Source organism: Ammodytes marinus (genome assembly GCF_949987685.1).
Source record: "Ammodytes marinus genome assembly, chromosome: 17".
Taxonomy (NCBI): Eukaryota; Metazoa; Chordata; class Actinopteri; order Uranoscopiformes; family Ammodytidae; genus Ammodytes; species Ammodytes marinus.
In genome coordinates this window covers 14,795,170-14,822,505 of record NC_137221.1, presented here as the reverse complement: position 1 = coordinate 14,822,505, position 27,336 = coordinate 14,795,170, and the positions used below count along the sequence as shown (strand labels likewise).

Genomic DNA, 27,336 nt, shown 5'->3' with positions numbered 1-27,336 from the left:
GAGACGAATCGTCAGAACTTTGAATACATAGACTATAGCCTATGACATAACGGAATAAAATATTGAAAAATGCAAACTGTGACCAGTGACTCCATTCCTTATTTGTAGGCCTATAGGGTTTAAGAAGGGAAAACTAATTATGTTCCTTACAATGCTCCTTCAATTGAAATGGTCTGTGACGTTAGAAAAGCTATATGATAATGTTTTTGCAGTGGTATTTTCATGCAAAGTGGATCGTGTAGAAACGTAGGTCGTAGTCAGGTGAGGAAAACAGCTGTGCTTTAAACAAACATTTGGAGGAGCTCCATAATACAGGCAAAGTTTTTTTTTAAGGTGACAAGTGGTTTTTCGGCAGGAAGTGTATCCTTATATGGCTCGAACAGGACGAGTTCCCTCCCACCCTCCTTTAATTAGCGCCCTGATATATGCTCGAAAACGTAGGCAACTGTACAGCCCATCCTGCAGCACCCACGCTCACGGGGGAAGCCACGAATTCCCTGCTACTGCTGACATGATACTGCAGGAGGCGGGGGCCAGTGTTTCTATCTCTATACGAGAGGAGGCTTAAATCAAAAAAGCCGTCAAGATATATGACACCTAGCTTAATAGATGCCAGTCACCCCTGCTTTCGTGTGGTTCCAGGAAACCCCCTCGCCATCCACACCCTGCCACACATCTTCACGTGTTGAAATACATTGTTTGAACACAGTGCACGGTGACGGTCCTTTAAGATGCCCGAATGATTTTAGGACTTATATTTAGAGTTTTAGGAGTATTTGATCAGATTTAACAAAAATAAATTGAGAAATTGAAAATGTACTCAACCCTTTGAGCAGTTTAGTTCGTGCTGATGTTCTACTTATATATTATATAATATAACATTATAGGCTATCATATTATCTAGACTGAATAAATTGAAACTCATATATGTCGTGTGTGTGTGTGTGTGTGTGTGTGTGTGTGTGTGTGTGTGTGTGTGTGTGTGTGTGTGTGTGTGTGTGTGTGTGTGTGTGTGTGTGTGTGTGTGTGTGTGTGTGTGTGTGTGTGTGGGACATCTCCCCATGAGTCACCCGGATCCTTCAGCACCGTGGACAGCTCCGGCCCAGTGCTTCAGCACCCCTGAGCCTTGCCAACCGAAAAACAATAATATCCTGTCATTCAACCAGGCCCTTAATGGGTCTTGTTGAGAAAAGGTGTGTATTGAAGGGGGGGGGGGGTTGTCTTTTGGTGGTGGTCATTCCTTACTAGAAATGAGAGCAAGAGTGAACCGCAGTGGGAGGGGCGACAGAGATGCCGCATTTTTCTGAATGAAATTACTCCATATGCATCCCCTCCCTACTCTACCCGCACCCTTAATGCTTGCACTTCATTGGTCGAGCTCCCCATTCACTGACGTCAGACTCTCTTGTGGATGGGTCCGCGCGCAAGAGCATCCATTCTGCATCTCATAAGCGCTCCGGAGAGATTGAAGAGGAAGACGAAGAAGGGATGCAAGCGACTGCTAGTGAGAGTTTGTCGCGACTTTGATGAAGACAGCCCAGATAAAGGAGCACGGAGCAGTGTCATAGGCCCACACAGGGACTATCCTCCTTATGTAAACTGGTACCGAGCATCAGCCGAACTCCATCACCTGGTTTGGATCTTACAAGAGGGGAGAACAAATCTGTCTGACTCTCGCAAAAGGAATCTCGGAATCGTGTCAATAATAAGGTAAAAGGAATAATAATCCACTGTTGGCATGTACACGTGACTGTGCGATGCGTGTCTGAACATGTGTGCTAACGCGCGTTTTGGGGACATCCTCTGTGCTGCAATGAAACTGTACTTGATTATACAACAGGGTGCTTCGCGCAAGGGGCTGGGATATACCTCCTCACTCTGTGGAGGATGAAAGACTTCAATAGTAATTTTTAAAAAAAATCTTCCTTTATGAGCAAAAGAAAAAATGCATGAAAATAGCCTTATATTATATCTGTATTAGATGTAATACACAGTTCTGATGTGGTATTCCCTTTCGGTTGGCTTGAAGACATTTTGACAGACGTACCAAAGAACAAGAAGATAATAGCATACAAGGGTGCACAATCATGTGAACCTGGTAACTAGTTCCTTTCCTTAAATAGCCTAATTAGCAGCTTCCCTATTGAGGATATGATATGAGGCGCTGCATGGAACAATCAGTCCCAGCGGGTTCTCCACTTGAATATGAGGGGGCAGGAAATATAATATATTCTTCACCCTGCCTCCTTTTCGTCATGGTTTTATGGATTGTACATGTGAGAATGTTGAAATGAGTTTTGTTGGAAGACATCCATAGACAAAATAAATATAAATCAAATCAAATAAAATATCGTGTTTAGACTGTAACAAGAGGGAAAACCTCAGACTGACGGGGTTATAGAGACGAGCTAAAAGAGCTATATCAATGATAATTTTTTCAATGATGGTCTAATGGTGCATCAATGCTTAAGTAACTATCTATTGCGGTGCATTAAGCATACAGATTGACTATTTCGTGACTACATATGGTGACGTCACTGGCAGGGGGCTTGTATTCTGTATGATGCATTTAATGTTCCATCTCTCTTTTTATTAAAGCTTATTTAAGGACATTATGGATTCTGGAATATACTATTTTAATGTTATTATTATAACAGTTAATGTAATGTATCAAAGAATACAAGTAAATACAATGGTATGTGGCTAAACAGTTAGTATGCTCATGTATCTGCCCTAATCCTACAAACTTAATACATTGTCCCTCCGTGTTGAAGAAACCAGTAGAGTAGCAAGTAGCAAGAGAGCAGAAAATAACAATCACAAATACCACTTAATGCACTCACATTGAAAATCTATCTTGGTGAAAAGACTTTAACACCTTATGTCCTCTGTTACCACATCCGGCCTCCAGCAGCTCCACAGGCTGAAACCACAGCTGGTGGTAGAGGCTGTTTAATAGACAGATGGAGATGGTAAAGACACATTATAGTAACATCTTTCTCCTTTTTCCCCTCTCTTCTCTCAGGTTGGGTTGGTGTGACCGCTGATCAGCCATGGTCCTGAACGCTTCTGAGCTGGGCTGGGACGACTCCTCAGGTGTAGAACCCTTCTTTCCTCTGGACCAACTGGAGGGCTCAACTGCATACACAGTCCCGCCTCTCACAGTGTGGGGCGTGGCTCTGTGTGTTTCAGGAACTCTCATTGCCACTGAAAATGCAATAGTTGTCACCACCATCTTGGCCTCCCCGTCTCTTCGCGCCCCAGTTTTCCTGCTGCTGGCTAGCCTTGGTCTGGCCGATCTCCTGGCAGGTGTTGCTTTGATCCTGCACTTCCTTTTCCTGTTCTGCGTGGAGCCTAGTGATTGGTCAGAGCTGCTGACCTCAGGACTGCTGGTGACATCACTGACCGCCTCGCTCTGTAGCCTGATGGGTGTAGCTTTGGACCGATACCTGTCTTTAAGCCACGCCCTCACCTATGGTTCAAGCGAATCTCGTCGCAGAGCAGCCGTCCTCCTTCTGCTGGTGTGGGTAGGTGCATGTGTCATCGGGGCGGGACCGGCAATGGGATGGCACTGCCTGGGAGAACCAAGCTCCTGTTCTGTAGCACGACCTCTGACACGGACATACCTGGCGCTGCTGTGCGGCGGTTTCCTGGTCGTTCTCATGGTAACTCTACAATTGTATGCTGGGATCTGCCGTGTGGCGAGGCGGCACGCCCATGCCATTGCCACCCAGAGGCACTTCCGCCCTGCCAGCCAATCATATGCAAGAAAGCACAGTAGTGGGAGGGGCTTCTCTCGGTTGATCCTGGTGCTCAGTGTGTTTGTGGGCTGCTGGATGCCTTTCTCCCTGTGGGGGCTGCTGGGGGACGCGTCCAGCCCTCCTCTGTACACCTATGCCACCTTGGTGCCGGCGGCGGGCGGCTCGCTGCTGAACCCCATACTCTACAGTCTGAGAAACAAAGACATTCGCAAGGTGCTGCTCCAAGCCTGCTGTCCCCATAAATATACACAGAACACGCACATACACTACCCTGTTGATGTGTAGACTGCCAAACAGCGCCAAACTCAAACCACCATACAATCTATGCCAGACATATCACTGTTTGTGTGCCAAGATAACCACATAGCTAAGTGGACTCTCATCCAGATCCAGCACACAAAGTCTCTCTCCCACACATGCAAGCCGCACTTTCCAGAGAGATGAAGTCCTTCTACAACTCAGAACGTTCTGAACTGTCCTGGCTGGCAGCCATCATAGAGCTAAGGAATAAACATACTGTCCTGTATGTATTTTGTGCCTCATCCTCAGTCAATTGTTGATCCAACGGATCCCCAGACTGACACAATCACAGGGATGCTATATTTATCCCTACTCATAAAAAAAAGTGGATTTAACGACCATCTGCACTTTAAGAGAGGAAGGGATGGGTTTTAAATGTGAACCAATCACAATGTGATCCAAAGCCCAATTTTATTTACTTGAATGTCTAGAAACACAATGTTATTGACCCTTGAGATTCTATTTTGCACATGTTAAAGGCACTTTGACCATATGTTCGTGTTGCACAGCCTTTTTAAAATGAATGAATATTTTATACTGATAAATAATAAATATGTTTTTTTCAACTGAATGTCATCAGCACTCTTTTCTCCACTGCAGCCAGGGTTTTTACTGCGTTTCTCTCTCTCTCTCTCTTATATCTCTCCTTTACTCAATTAAGCACAGATTGCTGCTTCTATATTTCTGCATCTTAAATTATTTGGTGGCTAAAGCAATATTCAGTGTTTTAACCTTTAACTCTGCAGCCACTGCTGTTCTTTAAAAAAAAAAATTTAAACAGACTTGGTAGGAGGACACAGAGATTATACAAGAGGTTTTTCTCTCCTACTCACTTTCTGAACTTTTTATCCAGTCGACTCATTTCCACACTCCCTACAACACAGTCTGCACCGGGCACTGCGAAAAGGTCTGCAGCCCTGACATAAAAGAGGATGAGTCATGGGTAAAGCAGAAGGACTCTGATGCCAAAGCTTGACAGTCCGGGGAACTTGTTATTTAACGCATCGCAGCATACACACTGTTCATTCTCACACAAAATATACTTTAGTCTTTAATTCACTCCATATTTATTGAAATAACTATAATCATTTGGGAATTTTAAGGCAGGAGAAGCAGAACTTTGGCTATGCATGCTGTGTGATTGTGCTTTAACACAGGCAGATATAAAATAAAAGGCACTTGGAGAAATATGTGGTCAACACTAAACATCAGTCAGTTCTACATTTGACTTATCATTGGCAGCTGTTAATAGAATTGGAAGACGCTGATCAGATGTGGACAACTGAAACCAACCAGCACAGACAAATGCTGCGAAAAAAAAGGCACAAATTCTATACGGAGCAAGGCAATTAAAGCAATAAAAACTAGTTAGACCCCAATTAGAGATCAGAAGAAAAGTAGCGAGAAGAAAATTCTTAATTCGTAGCTGAAACACGGTGCAAAAAGATTCATGAAATCTGATGCAAGTCTGCATATGTCCTGTACAGTGATCTAATCAAACAGCCCAGGTGTCTGCCATTAGCCAACACGTCACACTGAATAATTCATTCATGAACTGGATTATAAACTAGAACCACGTCTCATCCACAAATCAATTGTTCCCAAGACAACCACAGAATAATTGTTGAATGAATACAAAAGTGAGGGGAGAATAAAAAGATAAAAAGTGTTCTTTTAAAAAGAAATAATTACCTTCAGTAGATATTATTCAATGTGCAATATAAACTTTACATCTATATCATATAATCCATAAACGATTGAGAATGCTTTGACATCAACACCTTGTGTATTTCCATCGAGTACAAACCCACACTGCGTAGGGAAGAGGTTGTGTGCTTGTGTGTACGGTCTCTACAATATCCTTTGCCACAATATACTAAAGCGGATAAAATCGGCAATTAGGCCAGCAGCAAAGGGATCCTGATTCTAATAAGACACCAAGATACAGACAAATGTGATGTGTTGACGCACAGCCTTAACACAGAGACTTGCAGCAAGTCACACAACACTCTCACATCAATAACAGCATTGTGTCGTCCAATTAAATCACACAATCGGGCACACTCGCACTCTTTCTCAATCTTTGGACTTGTGCACCTCTCAACTAAATAACTTCGGATAAATAGAAATACACTGATCAAGGAATGTGATTTGTAATAAGTCACTACTACATGCGCATATACACTCGAAATCTGACAGACGCACAAAACGTGGATCTTTGCTTCACTGGAGCTTAAGAGTGTGATCTGCATGGAAATACACTGATCCTTTGTATGGCAAAGGGGAAAGATACAGAGGTGGTAGTGAAGGTGAAGGGAGGGGGGGTTGACGATCAATCAGACCAATCGTCGCCATCAAACTCTGAAGAGTCGTCCTCGCTGTCGCTGCACTCCACTGCGATACGGCGGGACAAGATGGCCGCCACGTCGTTGTTTGAGGTATCCCTCTTCTCCTGCTCCCGCTGGGCCTCCGTCTTACGCAGGTTGAAACCTAAATGGTTTGGGGAGGACAGAGGAGGTGAGTGGGTTTGACTGGCAACATGTGCATAATACTTTGAATAATACACTGTGATTCAAATATACAAAGGTGCTTTCTCTTCCTGCTTTTATTCTATACAAGTGTATCGTAGTTTAAGAAAATCTTTGCATGCATGAAAAACTGTAATTTGAGACAAATGTAAATGTTAAAACACCTTGTAAGTGTACTTATTATTATTACAAGGGTAATCAGTTCGCTTGTATTTAGTGTCTTGTTATTTCATATTGCTTCAGTACAAGTAAAAATTGTGAATTAAGTCTTTTTTACTTTAGGCAAAAATAGACTATTATTAGCTAATTGTACTGAGGATATTTGGCCACTAGTAGCGCTATGGAGTAATGCTTTTTTAATGACTTAATTTACTTAATTAATTACACTTAATTTAATCTATTCAACCAATCAACAGAGAGGACTGTGAACATCCATTTCCTACTGATCCGCTTCCTGTGGCTGCGTCTAACCTTGTCGGATGGCCTGCAGCAGGTCACTACGAGCGTCATCTTCCGGCTCTGGCACTGGTTTGGGAGCAGAGCTGGGAGCCGCCGCCCCGCCACCAGAGAGGGGAGCGGAGGAGGATGGAGGAGGGGGTCCGGGAGGAGGGGGAGGAGGAGGGGGAGGTGGTGGACCGCCGCCTCCAGCCATGGGCGGAGGAGGAGGAGGAGAGAAAGCAGACATGGAGGGCGGAGGAGGGGGAGCGGGCGGGGAGGGATAGCCAGAGGAGGAGAGGGGAGGAGGGGCAGGTGGGCTGTCGAAGCCAGGGGGAGGAGGGGGCACCCCGAAGCCAGAGGGGGGAGGAGGGGGAGGGGGGGCAGGGGGAGGGGCAAGGTTGGGGCGAGAGTTGGGCGTGGGAGAGGCCATGGGGGGAGCGGGAGGTGGGTGGGCGGGACTCAGCATGCTGACGCGTTTCGGCGCCGGCACTCCATACTGTCCATCGTAACTGCCAAGTGACAAAGAGTGGAAGAAGTTAGAGATAAAGAGAAGCTTCTTCATTCAATCACAGGCTGAAAGTGAACAGGAGGTTTATAATCTGTTTCAGTGCTGTTCAACTCTGTCATCTTGAGGGGATGTGTTCAGGATTGCAGTACAGTACACGTATAGCTGTACACTCGAGCACATGCTGGTGTGTGCGGGTTACTGTGCAAGATGCCACTTACGCCATGTCTGGAGGTGGAGGAGGCAGGTCATCGGGGCCAGTCGTAGAGAAAGGGGAACCGGGTTCGTAAGCGTAGGAGCCGGTGCTCATCTCCAAGCCTTCAGAATTGAAGCCTTCTCCAGATCCAATACTGCCGTTTAGGCCCTCGGAAGAATTCCTTAAAGCAAATTTCAAACATCGCTATCAGCCTAAAATACAGTATGTCATTCTCTGTTCTCTGAAAGCAGGACTTGCAAATGAACTTCATCAGTAACATCTAGCGTCTACAGAACTAATTTGCAGTTGTGGTGGTTTGCTCATTCGTTTACAAGAAGTGACCCATAAAAGATTAAGAGCGCCTGTATCATAAATGCATTCAGCATCAGCCACAAATAATGACACTGACACTTGTGGTGGCCGCTTTGAGTTCCCCATAGCTATTAAAAATAACACAAAGTGCAGTGGCTTACAGTAAGAGATTGCCTTGTCTTTTAATTTAACAGCTTGACAGAAAAACTTAATGATTTTTTCCCTCATCTGGCTGGACTCGTGATTGATTTATAAACCAACCCGGCAAATTGTAAATCACTTAAGAAATAGATAAAGCACCGCAGCCCATACAACAATACACAATATTGAACTTAAATGGGTTTTCTCATCAAATTGTTACAGTTAACTTTACTTTAGTAGACCATGACAAAATTGAAATAGCAAAAACAAAATAATATCAAATAGGTGGTTATAATACCTATGTAATACTGTGTACAGAAATATTAATTTTCTGTCATTTATTTACAAATTCTTCTTTCATAGTTCTTTTTCATTTTCTATTTATTTTATATATTGTAGAATAAATAATATACAGCAATGCATAACATATGTTAAGTTACCTATTTATTCCGATATATTCCAAATAAAATAATCTTACAATAATCGACATAAAGGCCCAGTGTGATTCTCAAATTTGTTGACTGCCATTAGCCAGTGACAGAAAGTTCTACACCCAACCCCCTGAGAACATTTTTAGACAGGACGTACCTCCCATATCACTGTGTAAAGATTGGATGATAAGACGGGGGCAGAAAAGAGTTTACCACGAGAGGGCAAACACTGCATTTTTACTGTGTGAACTAGAGAGACAAATATTGAGTTCATAAAAGGTCTTCTTCTTTTTTTTTCTTTTTTATCGCTGATATGCCTTCAAAAGATTGCACCGACACAACAAACACCATCAACCCATGGGGACTTCCTCGCACCTCACCTCACCTCCAGTCCATCTCTCAACTTACAGTTCATTTTTGGGCTCCACAAACTCCTGACCCATCTTGAGGCGTTCCCATTCCTCCTTCCTGGTCTTGATCTTGCGTGGATTAAGCGTCCGTTGGTTGAGATGGTCCTTCTTCTCCTTCTACTCAGAAAAGGGAAAGAGTTATGGAGGGGTTGGGTCAAAATGCTTCCCATGTTTGACGTGACCAATGCAGACCGTGTGTTTTAACTCAGTGACTGTTGTGTTACTTGTGCTTGTGTGTATGAGCGCGTTCATGGGACTCACTCTGTGCTTGCGTCTCTCCTTCATGATGTCCTTGGTGTCCTGCATCATCTTCTCCTTCCACAGTTCAAAGAAGTAGGAGGGATCCGTATAAAACTTCAGGGCCTCCTTCCCATCGTCACTGCAGGGAACCATTTACAAACATTCTAAATACATTTTGGTATCAGTGACACTTTAGGTTATCTTGTTTCCACATAGATAAATGTCTGTTGACAGATGTTTATCTGCCTTACTGAATGTGTCAATATTACCAAGCCAAAAAGCTTCCCCTTTTTAGCTCAACAAAATGTTCTTTAGTCGCATAGTACTTAGTATGCAAAAAAAGGTGAACAGATATATCCTCCTCTGTAAAGCCCTTCCATGGTCAAATTATTAATTCTTTATAATATAACTGGAAACACTTAGGCCTCTCTCTTAGTCTGCTTATCACTGATGTCTTCAATGATTAGGATTATATTGTCTTTAGTCTGGGCCTCTACCATCCCAGCCCCATATTGCTCTGGTTCCTCATTAATCATACTTCCGTTGACATGTCATGCCTCACGCAACATTTAAATTCAGGATCTCCCTTATAATGTGTCAACCTGGTTATGTGTTGAGTGAATTAGTTTAAGCCACAAAATGTCTTCATTACTGCTTTGATTCGATTAGGGAGTTCAGGTACAAGCAGAGACATTACATTACATTTCATATCTTTGTATGGGTTTAGTGTAATGTGTCGTTATTGTTGCCTTTTAAATCAGCATGAACAGGAAAGAGTGGATTACAAAAATTGTCCAAAAAATATATACTCACATGTTGATACATTAATAAACAAAAGCAAAGGCTACTGCATCAGCATGACTCTCAAAGGGTTTTGCAAAGGTGCACAAAATACTTTATAAGCAACAGCATAAATATTCCAGCAATTGATTTGACAATTTTGTGATATATAGTATCACAAAAATCATAATTCAACTTTTTTCAAGCATTTATTCGGGACTGAACATCACACTTTTTTCTGAATGAGCTGTGAAAGCATATGAGAGGTGGGTTTTAAATAATGTATAGTCATGAAAAAAATATAGGCTGTGTGTGTGTGTGTGTGTATATGTGTGTGTGTGTGTGTGTGTGTGTATATGTGTGTGTGTGTGTGTGTGTGTCTGTTTCCATCAGCACATATGCAAGCACGTGTTCTGTTTATTCCTGAGAATGAATAAGAGGTACGGGTGTGTATGTATGCCCCTACCGATACTGGCTGAGGTTGTTGAGTGGTGGGGGCGGATTACAGGTGATGTAGGTGTCCTGTACGGGCATTGGCAGAGACGGCCTGGTGAACAGCTGCTGGTCCTGGGTCAGACTGCTGCGGAAGGCCTTACGTGTAGTGATGGCCTGCAGAGAGACTGAGACACAAACAGACAGACAGATGCAACATAGAATATGTTATTAAATATGTATTGTGCTCATAGGAAAGTTATTTACAGTTTCAATTGGAGTCAGTGTAAGGAAATACAGGAAATGTAAAAAAAGAAAGAAAAAAAGAAAATTGATTTGACCATATTCAAACTACTCTGATAATGACATACAGTAAGTAGTTATACTAACATTGACATGTGGGGCTACTACTTACCCTCCTCTTCTTTGGGGTCCAGCTGGGTGACTTTAACCTGAAGACGATCCACTCTCTCTCCCAGTGTATTTACTCTCAGCGCAAATGCTCCAGCTTGGACAAACAGCTCCCCGAACACATCCTCAGCATATTTGCCTACACAAGCACACAAATGTTCATGATCGATTAAATGAATGGCTTCAAACACTCATGCACAATAAATAGGCTATACATTCACAGCTACATCCAAATAAAACATTGCATAAACATGTGCCCATACTTATACATAATACACATTTGCCATGTGTTATTAACCATTCACACCATGTTTTAATGAAACCTAATCACACACTGCAGACACTCACTGAGGCTGCCCAGCTGGCGGATGATGTTGGCCAGGCTGATATTGGTGACACATTCCAGCTCGCTGCGGATGTTGGGAGGGATGGTCTGACGACACACGTGCCGCGGCTCTATGTTCCTCGTAATCAGAGGCATGGCGGGGTGTTGAGGGTTCGGGGACCCAACCCTGCCAGGGAGAGAGGAACGTTAGAAATTGTGCCAGAGACCTACAAACATACAGGAATTAAGTTGAAAAATAAGTATTTTTGACCATAATAATGGCGATTTGTCAACCTGATTTTATAAAATACGTATCGAAGTCAAGGTATCGGTATCAATATCTCGAAAAAATTTAAACATACCAAGCCCTATTCTTCGGGTTTTTAAACTCTTTGTTTGCTAAACAAAAATGTAAACATGTCACCTAGGGGTTCTGGGAAATTATGATGATGGGTAATTTTTACTGGTTTAGGACTTTTCAAAGTTACTTCCATCCCTTAATATGTCACATCAAGCTCATGTGACGCCCAGACGTATGTATAAATAAACATAGAGCTAAAGCAGAAGCAAAACTAAAGCTTTGCTTCACTCAGCAAACCCCCAGGATCCATCTAGTTTAAGATGTGAAACCGGAAGAAAGGGCGAGCGAAAATATATTGTTGGAATAATGATTGATCTTCACAATTATGCCTATGGCAGTGTGAATATTTAAAAGTGTTATGGAGAGATCACAGTCAGTGTGTGTCAACGTGAGCTCCCCACGTGAAGCAGTCTCGCCACTGTGCCATATGGACTCTGTTCAGAAAATGACAACACCCACGGGCGCTCAGAGGTTTGCAGTGAGTGCAGAATCTCCCTGCTTCAACAGCGCAGGCAGGCAGAATTTCAGTGGTTCCTTTGACCCAGTTTGGTTGCCTAATTACAAGTTTTTCAGGTTAATGTATGAGTTGACGGTACCAGTGATAGGCTACTACTAGAAGATTCAAGTGTTTGCATTTTGCATGTCGAGTTGGCAGGCACATTGTTGCGTAGGCTATTGTAACCGTTTGTCCATTTTTTTCATGAGAAGTCTAAATTGTTACAGTTGTATCCAGACGAAACACATCACTGTGTGTGTGTGTCTGTGGTATGCTCAGCAGTAGCCTACAGGCAACCGCTCTGTCAATTTCACAAAAAGATTTCACTCATAACTGGAGTAAACTCTAACGTTTTCCAACATAAGTAGCAACAAAATAACAACTGAGTCGGATATCATACACTTGTAGGTCCACAACATCAGCTAAACGGGCTAAAATGTAACTCGGGACCTCGGCCTTGTCGGAGCAGGAAGTAACTTGTAGGCGTCTCTTATCTCGAAGGAACAGCCAAACAAAAGTATGTTTCCATCCTCCACTTTATGAGAACAACAATGATCAAACACATTTTACTTACCGTCCAAATGAGACAACTGTAGGCTCTCTCTAGACAGTCTAGTTGTTGTCCTGTCTCCAGATTTCCACAATAAATGTTGAGCGGTACATTACACGGGCTAGCTAAACTGATCACTGAAGTCCCGGGATTGTGAACTTCTGATTGCTCGAGCGACTGAGTTCCTCGGAGTTGATTGGTTGGCACGCCTGTCATCTGTTTTTGCTGAGAACAGGATGTGGAAAATTCAACGTAGAAAGCGCAACTCCGCCCTGACTAGTGGCAAACATGTGTACGTAATTTGCGTAACGAAGGGTGGAGGCATGAGGCAGAAGCACATTCCAACGTAAGCTGTAAACTGCGAGTTGGAACGCGTCCGAGGAATGACTGGCATTGGCCTTTATGAATAAGAGCTCACAGTGGAGAAAAGCACTCATGGAGATAAATTAACTGTCCCGTGAGCCTCGCTGCGTGAGTTAAGTGTATCCTTCATCTTAACTCAGCCTGTGCGAACTGGAAGCACAGTTTATGGCAGGAGAGGCAAATCATCCTCCAGTAAAGGCTAAATCATTAATCCAAGTACAGGAACGTTTGGTAAACGGGAGAAGGCCAACTATTGAGACATCCTGTTTGTTTGAATGTTCCAATAATAACGGCATAGCAATTATTGCAGCACAGTCTAGCCTATGTTAGACTTGTTTCTTATTCAGTTTACATAACACTTAAATGGCAATTATATTAACATGCCTGAATCTGCTATACAGAACACAAACAGTTTAATGAATTGCATCGATACATGCTTTGGCCTCATACATGTTTGGTGAATGCATATTCACAACTAGCCTACATTACAATTAAGCATTATATAAACATTTGCATACACAAACTTCATACACATCCTCCATTTACACATTTTAATGACAGATATAGTGACACTTAACCACACACAGCAGATATTCACTGAGGCCTATTCATATTCTTGCAGCTGCTGTAGGCCCCACAGCCCCCTCTGACATAATGACCATCATTGTTTTCCTCTCCTATAAGGCGCAATTACTTTGTATATGAAGTCATGAGTTGTTACTGTGGTTGCATTTGGGTGTATCTAAAATAGAGAAGGGGACAATCTTCCCTTTTTTCATTGAACACAACACACAGTTAAACCTAAGAAATCGAACCTGTTTACTTACAAACTCCAGATACTCCAAGTACAGACAAAGTAGAAGTCAAAAATTGTCTGGCTTTATTTGGTATTTCATTGTGGTAATAATGCACATTTATAACATGGTTTAATTGTTTTTTCTTTGTTAAACAGTACACAGTAGAGAGCAAAAATGAAGTCAGTACAATAATTATATTATATATTTCACTGTAGGCCCTATTATTCTCTAAATAATTTAAGCTTCTCTTCAGTGTAAATAATTATTGCACATAAAAGCATTTAGGGCCTTCAGAGATTTACACAAATACGTTTAACAATCGGCTCAATATACATTCAAACTACACTCTGATCAGATGAATGAGAAAGATAGCACTGTGCGATACAATAATATTAATGATATTGATAAAATCACAGGTGCATGGATGGCATGACAAAAAATAAATTAAAATGTGTTGCTACCTGCTGTTTGATATTAAAGCTTAATTAGGAAACAATCCAGCAGTTTTAATTATTACAGTATTATGCTGTATCTCAGTTAAACTGGCAAACCCTCCTTCGACTCCATATTTCACATTAGCCAGTACATCATGTACAGTCATAGCAGTATTTCCCTTTGAGGGTGGAGTCATACAGGCAGATCCTTTCATCTCCACTAGAGGGAGATGTCATGTTAAGAACTGCTTGTGCATGAAGTGACGGGGAAAAAAAGGTGTAATCCCACCAACTATTTCAAGTTGGACCGTCTTCTTCTTGTTTGATCGGCAATTTCTGGTCACGTGTGTGTATATGTGTAAGAGTCAGTGTCTCGTGTTGACCCAGCTCAGGGTGTAAGAGCTGTGAGCATCTGCTACTGTATGTTTAAGGACACTGTGACCCTCTCCTGCAGAACTGTGGACCAACTTGAGTCCAGAAGCATGGAGACCCTGTAGGACACTGAACCAATAGCGGAGCACTTCCTCATCGGTTCCGCCCACCTCAAACCCTGCCCATTGCAGGTGCACCGTGGCAACCAGATGTTGGACACTCTGCAGAGTTTCTGTCTCAATCCAGTTCTGGAAAACTCGCCACTCAGCACTGAGCAGGTTCGCATAGAGGAAGTGAACCTATAGAGAATAGGGAATGGAGATACAAATTATTCAATGTTGCCCTATAGGACTGCACAATATTAATTATATATTCACAATGCAAATAAACACTACAATGTCTTTTAAAGACTACTATTATTGTATTTTTAAAAAGTAGTAAGTACTAATATTATGTCTTTTTTCCTAGTATTATTATGATTTTATCATGCAGCCTTACTCCTTTCCATAGCTTAACTATTGCTTTGTAATCAGCCAAATATTAAAACAAAATTATAATTTTTTGGAATATTTGTAAATGTCTTGGACCACTTCTCATAATGTGGACTAAAACACACACAAACTGTAGGTATGGAGTTCCCTCTTGTGGCTGCAGGATGTAACTGGGCCAGTGTGTGATCCACTCACTTAAATTGTTGCCATGGCAGCCAGGGATGGCGCAGAGCCCTGTTGCTATGGGAACGTACAAGTAAGAGAGCTTTCTGGGTACGTTGGGTTGAAAAGACTCTAAGGTATGTTTGTTTGCCACTGTTTCTCTAAATTTCTTATTCTGTGTGTGTGTGTGTGTGTGTGTGTGTGTGTGTGTGTGTGTGTGTGTGTGTCCTGTGTGTGCGTGTGTGCGCGTGTGTGTCTTACTGTGTGATGTCCCAGAGCTGCCATGATGTCTGCCAGTCTTTGAGAAACACCACCCAGGTTGTCTCTCGTCTTGTGCTTGCGCTTCCTTGCAGCTCGCCACTCCAGCCACATCTTGTGCTGGCTGACCACGCCTCCATCGCCATGGTTACTAGCCAAACCGTTGCCAAGGTGACGACCAGATGCATTGGAGTTGCTGGGATCAAAACTGTGGACCTCACATCCCAGCCCTGACACAGTCTTTAGAAACTCCGCATCTCCCCCATCCATACTGGAGAGACAAAGAGAAAAGATAGACTGAGAGGCAGGGGAGCGCAGGCATTTGAAAATTATTGCATGCATGATTAAATATGCATTTCATTGTTTATTCCAACTCTGCCGGCGATAAGAATGCATAAGCAGCGCCGCACATGCACACAGACATTCACATCGTATACAGACATGTGGGCACACCTAAAAGAGTATGCAACACACGGCCCATCTGCAGCTGGAAGGAGCCAGTCCTCAGCACACAGCAGCCAGTGGGGGGAATCTGCAGGGGGCTGTGATGCCTCAGCCCGACCGGGAGACAAAACCCTGGAGCAGTTCAGCTGGGGGTGGACAGGAGAGAAGAGGTCACATGAGAGGTATGAGAACAATCTTACACCCAATGAATTACAACCAAGAAGTGAGACATTTAAAAAGGAAGACGTTGTGTGAGAGCTTCATGTGAAAAATATGAGAACATTTCAGACAGTGAGTGATGTGGCCAAGTATCTTTAACTAAGGCAAATCATTTTCTATCCAAATTGACTTGTAAAAATTTGAGATCCAGTTGATGATAATCATTTAACTTGGGAGTTAACTAAATTAGCAGCAGGTATTGAATCATTGTAGAACAAAATCAACCCAATATAGTTGGCTTCATCATCTTCCCTCCTGGCTCAATGTGTTGTTTAAGTCTTAACTCTTGCCTGGGTGTTTCCTGTCTGGAACTGAAAGTCCTCGCTGGCTCCAGATTCTGCAGAATTGTGCTGCCAGGATACTGACAGCTCCTGACTGATTATATTAATACAATGTTAACCCCCACACTGAAAGTCTGCAGTGAATTTTTTTATTGATTACTCTTAAGGTTTGGCATGATCGAAATCCTGGCTGCAGTAGCCTATCTGCAGGTCCCTATGGAGCCAGAGTAGACCAATAGTTTCCAACCTGAGGTTCTGGACCATCTAAACGGTTTCAGTCAATAAACTGAAGAGCTTTTACCATTTCCAACATGCAAGGCTCAAAAGCCAAAAAGGTTGGCGCAAACTATAATAAGTACTGTAGCCTATATGTAATTCTGTATATTAATGATTTATAGCTTTCATTTGATTTAATCTCATTTAATTTCCTGTCATTCCTCACTAATAATCTGTATTCTTGTTTTGAAGTCTGTAAAGTAAAAGTTTCACAAATACAAATCAGATCATCAATATGAAGTATGTTCAGATTTAATCAAAGTATTTTTCTATTTGTTGTTATCGTTGTAGCAAATTGTTATTATTGTAGCGAATAGTAAAAGTGCAATTGTTTTTTATTTCACATTGTTTAAGATAGCCTACCTGTGGCCTGGTGATATAAGTGAGAAGACGATTGAGTTCTGCTGTAAAGGATGGCTTGTCTTCCGCCCAGGGCTGCACCTCCAATGTTCTGGGTCCCATCTGGGAACATGCACGCATACATATCATTACATTGATAGACAGTATAGTGCAAGGAAAAACAACACAATCACTGGAATTTCAAAGGGGTCTGAATAATGCATAGGAATGTCAGTAATTTGTGAGAGTGTGCTCCCTGCCTGCCCCTGGTATGAGGGGTTGAGGAGGCAGGTCTTAGGCTCTGACCTCAGTCCTATAGTTTTGCCTGAGGCACTAACTGTAACAGAAATACATACACTCACACAAAGGCCTCCCACCCCACCCAACTCAAAGTGAACCCTGTGGTCACCATGGCAACCTCGGTGGGAAAGGGGTTGGGGGGGTTGATGATTCACTAGATTCACTGGAATGAGTCAGAGAGTTCAGCCTTGGGCAGAAAAAGAGACAGTGGGAGAAGAAGTGGAATGAAAGAGAGACGGGAAGTGAGGAGTGAGAGGAACGAGGTTATGGTAAGGAGAGAAAAGAAGCACCCACACACTAACACAGATGAAGGGTGAAAGAGAGAGTGAGAGAGAGAGAGTGGGGGAGAAAACAGCTGTTACTGGTCTCTGATCTGGGGTCAGGGTTGTGCCCTCACCTGTTCCTTCATGTCTGTAATAATTCACAGGGATGTGCACAAACTCAAGCAGGATAATGAAGGGACTGGAAAAGTAAACCTACATAAGCATAGGCCTACATTATTTTCTCCTAATTAGTCACGGTTCAAATTAAGTGCATTGTTAATTCGATTTGATTTGATTAAGGTAAACTATTTGTCATTAAATAAACTAAGGTGTAGATGAATGGGTGATAATTTGTTCACCTATAATAATCAATATACTGTATATAGCCTAATATAATATAGATGAAGGGAAAATGGATTGTCATTTTTTCCCAGGAAATGTCTATAGCTGTTGTGCAATAGACTACATGTTCTTTAGCAACAATGTAAACATTCAGAAACATTTCAATTCAACTGTAGGCTATATCACTCTAGTCTATGCTATTCTATTTACCTGCCGCGAGAGCACCTCGTTCTCATCCTCATACGCTCGTGTCCCCTCCCTCCTGTCCCCTTCCTCCTCCTCCCGAGACGGGGATCCCCGTTGGCGTGGCTCTCTCTCCGGTTCGATGCTTATAACGGAGAAGGCCACCGCACCCTCCCGCTCCCCCGACCCTGTGACTCGGGGCAGCCGTGGGCCGGCGACGAGGAGCTGGAGAGCGAGGAGAACCGGCGGGACCAGGAGGAGCAGCAGTGTTCCCGAGCGGAGAGGGATGATACCACCGCGGCCAAGCCACCGCGCACAGGTCTGCATACCTCCGTGGCGGCACAGGGGAACATCTCCGGCGCAGTGCCCACTGATTCAACTTAGTTTTCTTCTACTGAAAGGCAGCGAGGAAAGTCCCCACTGAGAACAACCCTCCTCCTCTTCTCCTCCTCCCCAACCTCTTCCTTCCTCTTCTTACCCCCAGGGGAAAGTTGTGATGACGAAGCACATTCTTCGGTCAACGAGGGCCTTATTGGCACAGTGACTGCTCTTTTATTAGTTAGTTAGTCCCCATACAACGAATACAGTTTACAATTCACTTAGATCCTGGTTAAAGCGCCCATTTACTCACAGGTTTCCTGCAGATCCTCAAAGCCTTAAAAGGCATTGATTTAATTCATCTTAAAATAAGACCTTAATTGGTATCAGTGTTCTAAATCGTGTTATGAAAGCCTTTAAAATACAAAGAAATTGGGATTTTATTTAGGATTCTATTTTTTCTGAACATGCAATTAAAAAACTCAAAATAATTGGTAACAGCTCTGGGAACCATGACTCAGCTTTATATTGAGCAAACAGGCCAAGGACTCCCATGTGAAGGAAAATAAGTTGGATGTTAAACCATATTGAAAATTGAATATTAACATTGTTGACCAACATTTATCTGGACTGCCTTATTATTGTTGAAGCAGAACCCGATTTCAGTCACGGTCTGTGGCCTAAATAATAGGTAGGCTACTTTTATTTAAGTACTTGAAGTAGTTTTGAGGTACTTATTTTATGCTAGTTTTTACGTAGGCCTATCCTCCCCTACATTTCCTTTTTACTCTTCAGGCCTGGTTACTTAGGAGATTAACATTTTATATAGGAAACTAAACCTATATATATATTTTAAAGTTGTTAGGATTAGCTCCCTCAAGACAAGCTACATTTAAATGATAATGCACACAGATTAATGCATCAACATTTAAATACTGTAATATATATTCCTGCAGGGGGATTTTTCTGCATAATGAATACTTACAATTTTGCATTAATGTCTTTTTTTAAAGCAGGACCTTTACTTGTAATTGTTACATTGTGCTTTCAACTCTTATTTACTTAATTTAATATATCTGAATATACCACTGGTTGTTGAGAAATAATGTTACAGATTAAACTCAGCACATGAAATATTAATTTGTAATTTAATTAAATGTGGGTATTTTGTATAAATTCAGTAGCCTACATAAGAAAAGTCCAAAAGAGACCCTCTTCTGCTTTGTCTGTCATGTAATGTTGGTGTGCGTGTCCCCTTTCACCATACAGTGGAATGTCACAGCAAACATTTCCTCCAGCCTTGTCTAAGTCAATTTAGTCAGCCTGTTGACAAACTGTACACAATATGCAGCCAGTAAACTCCCCCCATCTGCTTTCTTGCTTGCGCAATGTCTCTGTCTGTCTAGGACAAACACACACACACAAGCTGCAAATGTACAATATTTGCTCATGAAATTAGCATAGGCTCCCTTCCCGACAGTTCTCTGGTATACCCAGGCTTCACGCTGTGCTTTAATACCTTTCCTTATTTGGAAGAGTCATTTTGAAACAGCACATTTTTGTGCATTTTGTTTCAGTGGCTTTAAAACATTTCAGACACTCTTTTCTGATTTCTCCATTCTGGTTCCTTTCTTTCCCCCTCCAACACATCCTCCCCTCTCCAACATCTATTCCTCTCCTCCCCTCCCTCTCACTCCCCTCCATGTCGAATTGTGTCCTTGATTGAACTCTTTCGCTTGCAGTTCCAGACAGTCTGGGCAAAGCCCAATACTCACAGAGGCTCTAAAACACGTACACAAACGTGCTCACACCTCCCATTATCCCTTAAAGAAGCAGTATGCTATAGATACGATTACCAATGGCAAGAACAGAATGTGTATTTAAATATTTTGCACCTCAGATACATACATGATATGTAACAAGACAGATATACATTTTTTTTTTCATCACAAAAACCACCAAACAACACAAGACCACAGAAAAAAGAAGGGAGAGTGAAAGAAAGAATGAGGCCCTGCCAAGACTTTGGTGTCTGGAGAGCTTCACTCTTTTTGACCCCACAGGCAAGCACACACAGTCACACAACACACACACACACACACACACACACACACACACACACACACACACACACACACACAAATACATGCATTACTGCAGTCACGCAAACACCCCTCCTCTGATTCACATTCGCACACAGAAAACTATAGTCTCTTTGGGGCCGTTGTGTGATTTCAATGTCTCTTTCCCTTGTAGTTAAAACAGCAAAACACAGGATGTTGGGTCTCCATGCTGCAGTCCCCCGCACCCACCCAGAGCAGAGAAACCATGGCAGAACGCTGAGGAGTGCATGTTGATGACAGACCTTCAGAGTGAAGAGGGGTCCCCTGGAGCTGGAGTCATATGTACAGATGCTGGTATTTCAAGAGCAGCTGGTAGACTGGTAGAGTCCACTTTTCTCTAATGGTACACAACACAAGGAGTGCGCAGAGTGGGACATATGCTAGGCTCGTGGTATTTAAAAAGTTGATTTGGGCTCAGATGCGTTTCAGGTTAGGGCACAAGACAGAAATTCAGGGTTAGTGTCGGTCGAGTGCAGACCACAGTTGCTGGTTTAGCGAATGAGAGGGGAGGTTGAGAGGAAACAGAGACAGAGAGAGCGAGAGCAGTGTCCTATAGCAAATCCATATTGCAGATGTACAGAACAGGACCAAAAAGGTGTTGGTGAGATACAGACTTCCGGGCAACGTAGCCCTCTATGTATCATAGATACTAAGGGGTGAGGAAATAGTTTTGTCTCTGTCTGTCAGCGTCTGGTATTCATCTGTCAGCTCCTCTCGCCAATTCCCTCATTCCAGCATACACATAGGTGAGTAATACAAGTATGATGATTGTATATGTTAATGTTTAGGTAGTGAAATAATCTGCACATGCGCTTCTGTGTGTGTGTGTGTGTGTGTGTGTGTGTGTGTGTGTGTGTGTGTGTGTGTGTGTGTGTGTGTGTGTGTGTGTGTGTGTGTGTGTGTGTGTGTGTGTGTGTGTGTGTGTGTGTGTGTCCATGCTTGGGTGTTTAAGTTGCGGTTGATTTTGATTGTCAGTGCTGGAGAATTAAAAGCTTTACTGTCCACAGCTGGCAGCTAAATTGTCACCCTTCACATCACAGTCTCTCACAAAGAAGTCTTCTTACCAAAAAACGAACAAAAGAAAATGTTTGCAAATCTGTAAAAGCTTGGATTGAATGAACCTGAAAGAAAATCAGAGGGAGAGAGAAAGAGAAAGAAGTGAGGACAGATAGAGTAATATGAGACTTTGATATTTTTAACTTTGTGAAAATAATACTGTTATTTCATCCAAATTTCTACTTTTTGATTTGCTGTTCAAAGTAATGTCTTAAACGGGTAGTATGGCCTTTGGTAAGGTTAAATAAGCTCACCTGCTGTTACAGGCTGGTGACGCTGAAGCTGTCATCGTTGGCTGGGTCCAGGAGTTGGCACAGCACCCCACCTCCCTGAGCCACCTGGGAGGGGTAGCGATGTCCCATGCCCTGGTAAGATTGGTGGGACAAGGAAAAGCCGCCAGTGTCCTCCTGATGGGGCGAGGAGTCCAGGGGCGCTTTGGAGTACGGGGAGAGAGGCAAGGGGCCCTGGCGGTGGCCTGTGCTCATGGCGTGGGGAGTCAGATCCCTCTTGTGGGGGGGCACGGTCAGGGAAGGGCTGCACTCCTCATAAAGCACAGGCGTTGAGTGGGAGTGGAGGCTGGGACTGGGGTTGGAGTGTGTGTGGGCGGGGAGGTGAGAGTTGGGGTTGGGGTTGGTGTGTGTGTTGTGGTGGGGCTGATTGCTGGTGTGGGCATTTGAGTGGGAAAGGGGGTTGCTCTGGTGATGTAAGGTGTTGGAATGTGAGCTTAGGTTGGCGTGGGGCTGTGTAATGTGATGTTGCGTGTCATGGGCAGTCGGGTTTATATTATGTGTTTGCGCGTTCACATTTGGGCTCGCGAGCGGATTGCCGTGAGCGTTGCCGTGAGGACTCGTGTGCGGGTTGCCGTGTGTGTGCGCAGCTGCGTTTGAGTGTGGGCTGTGGCTGCCACTGTGCGACGTCTGTCCATACCAGTAGGGCGAGCTGCAGTAGCTGGGAGAGTCATACTGCGAGAACTGGGGGTCCTTTGGAGGGGGGCGCTGTGAGGGACTCAGTGCAATGCCGCAGTGGGGTGTGATCCGAGGTGAGGGAGAGCAGGAGGGGGAGAAGGTCCTGGAGGGGACAGGATGGTAGGACTGGGGCGGGGGAGGAGTGGGTTTGGGTGGGTAAGGGGGAGACGAGACACTGGGTGACAGGGAAGAGGAGGACTCTCCAGGGTATAAGGCTGGATACCGCTCCTCGGAGGAAGGCGTGGAGGGGTGGGCAGAATATGGGGAAGGGTACTCACAGGGGTCCTGGAGGTAGGTTGAAGGTGGTGCGGGATTGGAGGTGGCTAGGGGAGAGAGGCTACTGCTGTCTCCACTGTAGTAGTCCAGCCCCTCCTGGAACAGCCCAGACCCCTCTGGTCCTCCAGCAATCACTGCTGCTCCTCCCACTCCGGATGTAGAGGCCGCCTTGCCTCTGCCTTTGGCCCCAGATCTCTGACACGAAGACAAGCCCCCTCTGCCTCCTCTAGACCCTCTGCCTCGTCCTCCGACCCCTCCCCGCTTAGGTCCAGGAGTAGGTGTTGGAGAGGGACTGGATGGGGAATCTGAGTGAAAAGCAGAAACCCCTTCTCTTTCCGTTTGTGGTTCAGTCCGTTTCCGACGACCACGGCCAGGTTTGCTCGGTCCCCCACCCTGGAAGAGGACGTTCTGGCTCCAGTTATACGAAGGCCCTGAAGCGCTCTCGTGCCAGTCCATCATCAACTTCTCCAGGCTGGACAGACTTGATTGAGTCCCCTCTCCACTAACAGAAGGGCCTTCGTTATGTTTGTATGTGCCACCTGTGGAGCTGGGTCCACTGCTGATGGCCACGGAGCCGAGATGTGAAGAGTCAGAGGAGGATTCTGATAGACTTTCAGGAAAAGGTTGTCGCTTGGCCTTCTGGGGGGTGTAGTTGGAGATATCCAAAATGTCTTTGGATTCACTGGACCCATATTCACTATAGCCATGATAGTGATGCCCAAAGCTGTCTGTTGACCAGCCACCATAACCTTGTCTGGAAAAAAAAATAATAATACCAATGAATAATAAATATGGCGACCCACATATAAAACATACAAACAGCACTTGAGCAACAGCACTGCAAAAATGAAAACAATGTCACTCAACTATGGGTTCCTAAGCTGGATAATAAACACAATGTAGCCCTGAGTTAACTGATGCCAGGTATATTCTGGTAATTAGCACATTGTCGACATGGTAAAACTGAAAACCAGGAGCTTGAGTGAAATATTTATATCAAGTTTAATACAAGTGATTTACCTGAAGCTCCACTGATTGGAGTTGTACTGTTTGTAACCTTCTGGAGAGGAGGAGGAGCTGAAGGGGCTACTTTTGGCCAAAGACATGTATCCTCCTCCTGGTGATGTAGGCCCTGTCGACTCCCCCCTCATTGAAGGATATCCACTATAGCCTCGTTTGGCTGCTGCCTGGTAGCTAGAATAACCCATCTGACCGACAGTGGTGGCTTTGGCACTGCTGTGTCCGGATCCGTATGCAAAGCTGCAGTCCGAGGATCTCTGTGGCACTGCTGGAGATGAGGAGGAGTATCCAGAGGAGTAGTGGCCATAAGAGGCAGGGTGTGGGGAGCTAGGAGATTGTGAGAGAGATGGAGGAGTGGATTTGGGATAGGTAGAAGTGGTGGGGGATGTTTGGGCCAGGCTGCCATAGCTGTACGGAGGCCTGGCTGAGGAGCAATGCGTCTGGGCGGAACCCTCCGCGCCAGAATTTGCAGCCTTGGTACTCCACTTGGGGAATGCAGGGGACCAGCTGTGAGCGGTAGCCGGACTAGATGATGGCTCGTAACCAGGGGCGGAGGAAGCTTTGCGGGGGTCTGACCGCGAGGACGAGATGTCCAACAGGTCCGACGAATCGTCAGAGTCCAGGAGTGAGCGGAAATATCCAGCAAACAGGCCTTGTGAATCCTCCCCAGCTGGCCCAACTCCTCTGCTTCCTCCAGGACCGCTGTAGGCACCTCCCCTTCCCATCTCGCAGGAAGAAAAGCCCCCCCTTGGAGATCCACAGAGCTGGTACCCACCCAAATATTTTCCCTTGTCCATACCACCCTCCTCCCCCCAGCCACCTGCGCCATTGGGCCAATCCTGCCTCACAGACTCCCCTTTAAATGTGCCATTTTTTTTCGAACGTCTCCTTTTGACTATTTTCTCTCCTCCGTGCTCGGTTCCAACCATACCCCCTCCCCTTCCAACCCCCCCTCCACCCTTTCCCCTCTTTCTAGGTAATCCATGCTCAGACAGGGCACTCGGTTTCCGCTTCTTGCCAATGGATTCGAAGAAGTCACTGAAGGTGCTCTTATTGCCCTCGCTGCCCCCAACCCCCCCTGCTGATCCTCCACCTCTTCCAGCACCCCCTCCTCTGCCGCCTCTTGGCCGTCTAGAGCCCGTGAGCCGGTGGAGCATGGTGGATATTCCAGGGTTTTCCAAGGGGGTATGAAAGCTTTCTGGCTCACTGGGTGTCCAGCAGCGAGGGGGAGAGCAGCGGCCAGTAGCAGGGGGCTGGCGGTTTAAAAAGGCTAGTTTGGAAAGAACATCACCATACTCTGTTTTCACATCATTAGTATCGTTAACATAGGACGGATAAGGGCAAGGAAGTTTTGTCCGACGTCTCCTCTGGGGCTTCTTGGGCTGGTCTACGATACTGCCAGTATTCCCGGCATTCTGAGGCTCTCCCGGTATTACCGGCTGAGCCTGTTTAGGTGGTCGTCCCCGTCTGCGTTTGAGAATAACAGGCAGTTCGCCGGGAGGGAACATAACCATCACACTCTTCCCATTGTTCTTCATGCGGAGAAGTGCAGTCGGCTCTCGAACTGCGTCCGATCCGTCCGGACCGCCGTCGTTGACTTTCTCTGCCCCAGTAACTGTTTCCATATTGGAAATCTTGTAGCTCTTCTGTCGGCGGCTAAGGCTCACAGGAATGCGAGCCACCTTTACAACGATCCTCCTGACCTGTAAAGCAGAGAGCAACATAAAACATACACAATCGATTTCATACATGGTATTGAATTGTGTGTTATGTTAAGGATTAGGTCAATATGAATTAACTTACACCGACAAAACGCCCACGTCTGCGATTATTAGGAGACAACCCCAACTCTGCAACAGGTTCCTCCTTCACAGCTAGCAGATGTGCAGCGTTGGTGGACGGGTTTTCAGATGGGAGATGAGCACGATGAGGTATGGCCTGGGCTGCCTGCCGCTTTTTCATGACACTTTTAGGAGCTGCTTTATGGACAGATTTTGGCGCGGGCCTAGACCTGGATTTAGGTCCAGGTCTAGGCCCAATTTTGGGGCCAGGTTTAGGGGTAGCTTTGGGAATAGGTTTTGGTACAGTTAGAGCAAGAGCGATGTCTGCAGTACAGGGAGCCACAGGTAGAACAGCCTCCGCAGATGAATTCTTTTCTTTCACGCTGACAGCCACCCCCTCCTCCTTAACCCTCCAGATCTTCTCCTCCAACACTTCATCCTTCTCCCCTCCTCCCATCTCCCTCCCTGCTTTCTTCTCCCCGTCCTCTATGCTTCGGCGGAGGCGGGAGGATTTGCGCAGGTGGCAGGGGAAGCGGGGACGTCCGGAGCTGCGGAGTGCATACTTTTTCTCTGCCTCCACAGGAAGAGGAGAGGAGCCTGTGTTAGGGGACGGACCAATAGGGGACGGACAAAAGGTTGAGGGCATGTCGGTCTCTGCAGTGAGGTCTGGGGCTGCTAGCTGACCGGTGGAGGCAGGATGATGGCTAAGTGCCAAAGATGAGGGTTGAGTTGAGGTTGTGTGTATGGCCTCTGGAGGGAGAGTTCTGGAGCATTCTTGCCCTACAGAACCCGCGTGTGCATTGATACCCACGTGTCCGCAATTATCCATGGTTGCATGTGAAGCAGCATGTGCGTGCACATCTGGATCTATGTGCGTTTGCATGTTTCTAAGTGTCTCTGCAAATGTGTGCGTCTCAGTTGTAGTGTGAGTCTCTGTCTGCCTGCGCCGGCAGGAGTTGTGCCCAAGCCTTCTCTGTAGATGGAGGCCGTTGGCCACAGAGGTCACCGGGGCCAGGCCATCATCCTGGGCCCCCTCCTGGAGCCCGAGCTCCCTGGGCCAGAGCTCAGGCCCAGCCAGCCCCTCCAGCTCCCCCACACTCACTGTTTCCTTTGCCTGTGTGCCACCACAGCCCACTGGAGCCCCAGTTTGGACTGAATGTAAGTGATCTGATAAGCCACTCATTCAGTGGTCAGTCCTGCTGGTACTGAGTGGTGGGGGGGGGGGGGTGAGGAATGATTCTGCTTTATGAAAATGAGTTTTCTTCTTTGTAGTAGTCTTCCTGTAACAGCTGGCAAGAAGATTCAAGGACCTAAGGACAAAAATAGAAACAATATAACCAACTTTATAGAAAGTCTGCAAATGAGTTTACATCTCCTTGTTTCATTTAAGACATGTAATCTAAACCTGTGCCACTAGACACATTGGTTATTGTTAGGTAACACAACACAAAATGAAACATTTGCAGGACTACTGAACTTGTGTATGTGTAATAGTATCGTCAGCCTTTTTGGCAATGGGCCATCAACCTAATCCGTAATGCACTCCACTCTATTAACTGTGCCACCCACACAGCAGCATTACAACATTAGATTACATTTAACATTCATATCCTGCTCAATTGGTCGCTTTTACCAAATGGTTGTGGCGCTGATTCT

At 44.8% G+C, this 27,336-nt stretch overlaps 4 protein-coding genes across 4 annotated transcripts; 1 reads left to right on the top strand and 3 right to left on the bottom strand.

Moving 5' to 3' along the window:
• Window positions 1-3,053: 3,053 nt before the first annotated feature.
• Window positions 3,054-4,046, top strand: gpr3 (G protein-coupled receptor 3; the record flags this gene model as incomplete). The annotated part of the gene is made up of 1 exon (XM_080045162.1): window positions 3,054-4,046. The coding sequence occupies one exon, from the start codon at window positions 3,054-3,056 to the stop codon at window positions 4,044-4,046; it is 993 nt and encodes a 330-aa protein (XP_079901288.1).
• A 1,058-nt stretch (window positions 4,047-5,104) lies between these two features.
• On the bottom strand, window positions 5,105-12,753 carry wasf2 (WASP family member 2). The gene is made up of 9 exons (XM_080046128.1): window positions 12,642-12,753; window positions 11,234-11,397; window positions 10,890-11,024; window positions 10,509-10,662; window positions 9,284-9,401; window positions 9,021-9,139; window positions 7,754-7,909; window positions 7,061-7,536; window positions 5,105-6,551 (listed from the first exon to the last, which is right to left on the bottom strand). The coding sequence occupies exons 2-9, from the start codon at window positions 11,364-11,366 to the stop codon at window positions 6,394-6,396; spliced, it is 1,449 nt and encodes a 482-aa protein (XP_079902254.1). The 5' UTR covers window positions 11,367-11,397; window positions 12,642-12,753; the 3' UTR covers window positions 5,105-6,393.
• Window positions 12,754-13,656: 903 nt separating this feature from the next.
• Window positions 13,657-18,508, bottom strand: LOC307263862 (putative methyltransferase-like protein 24). The gene is made up of 5 exons (XM_080045147.1): window positions 18,169-18,508; window positions 17,078-17,176; window positions 15,948-16,084; window positions 15,498-15,765; window positions 13,657-14,882 (listed from the first exon to the last, which is right to left on the bottom strand). The coding sequence occupies exons 1-5, from the start codon at window positions 18,466-18,468 to the stop codon at window positions 14,577-14,579; spliced, it is 1,110 nt and encodes a 369-aa protein (XP_079901273.1). The 5' UTR covers window positions 18,469-18,508; the 3' UTR covers window positions 13,657-14,576.
• A 3,160-nt stretch (window positions 18,509-21,668) lies between these two features.
• ahdc1 (AT hook, DNA binding motif, containing 1) lies at window positions 21,669-26,863 on the bottom strand (the record flags this gene model as incomplete). Its single annotated transcript, XM_080046047.1, has 4 exons — window positions 21,669-21,703; window positions 21,893-23,633; window positions 23,900-25,602; window positions 25,703-26,863. The coding sequence occupies 3 exons, from the start codon at window positions 26,861-26,863 to the stop codon at window positions 21,899-21,901; spliced, it is 4,599 nt and encodes a 1,532-aa protein (XP_079902173.1). The 3' UTR covers window positions 21,669-21,703; window positions 21,893-21,898.
• Window positions 26,864-27,336: the final 473 nt, after the last annotated feature.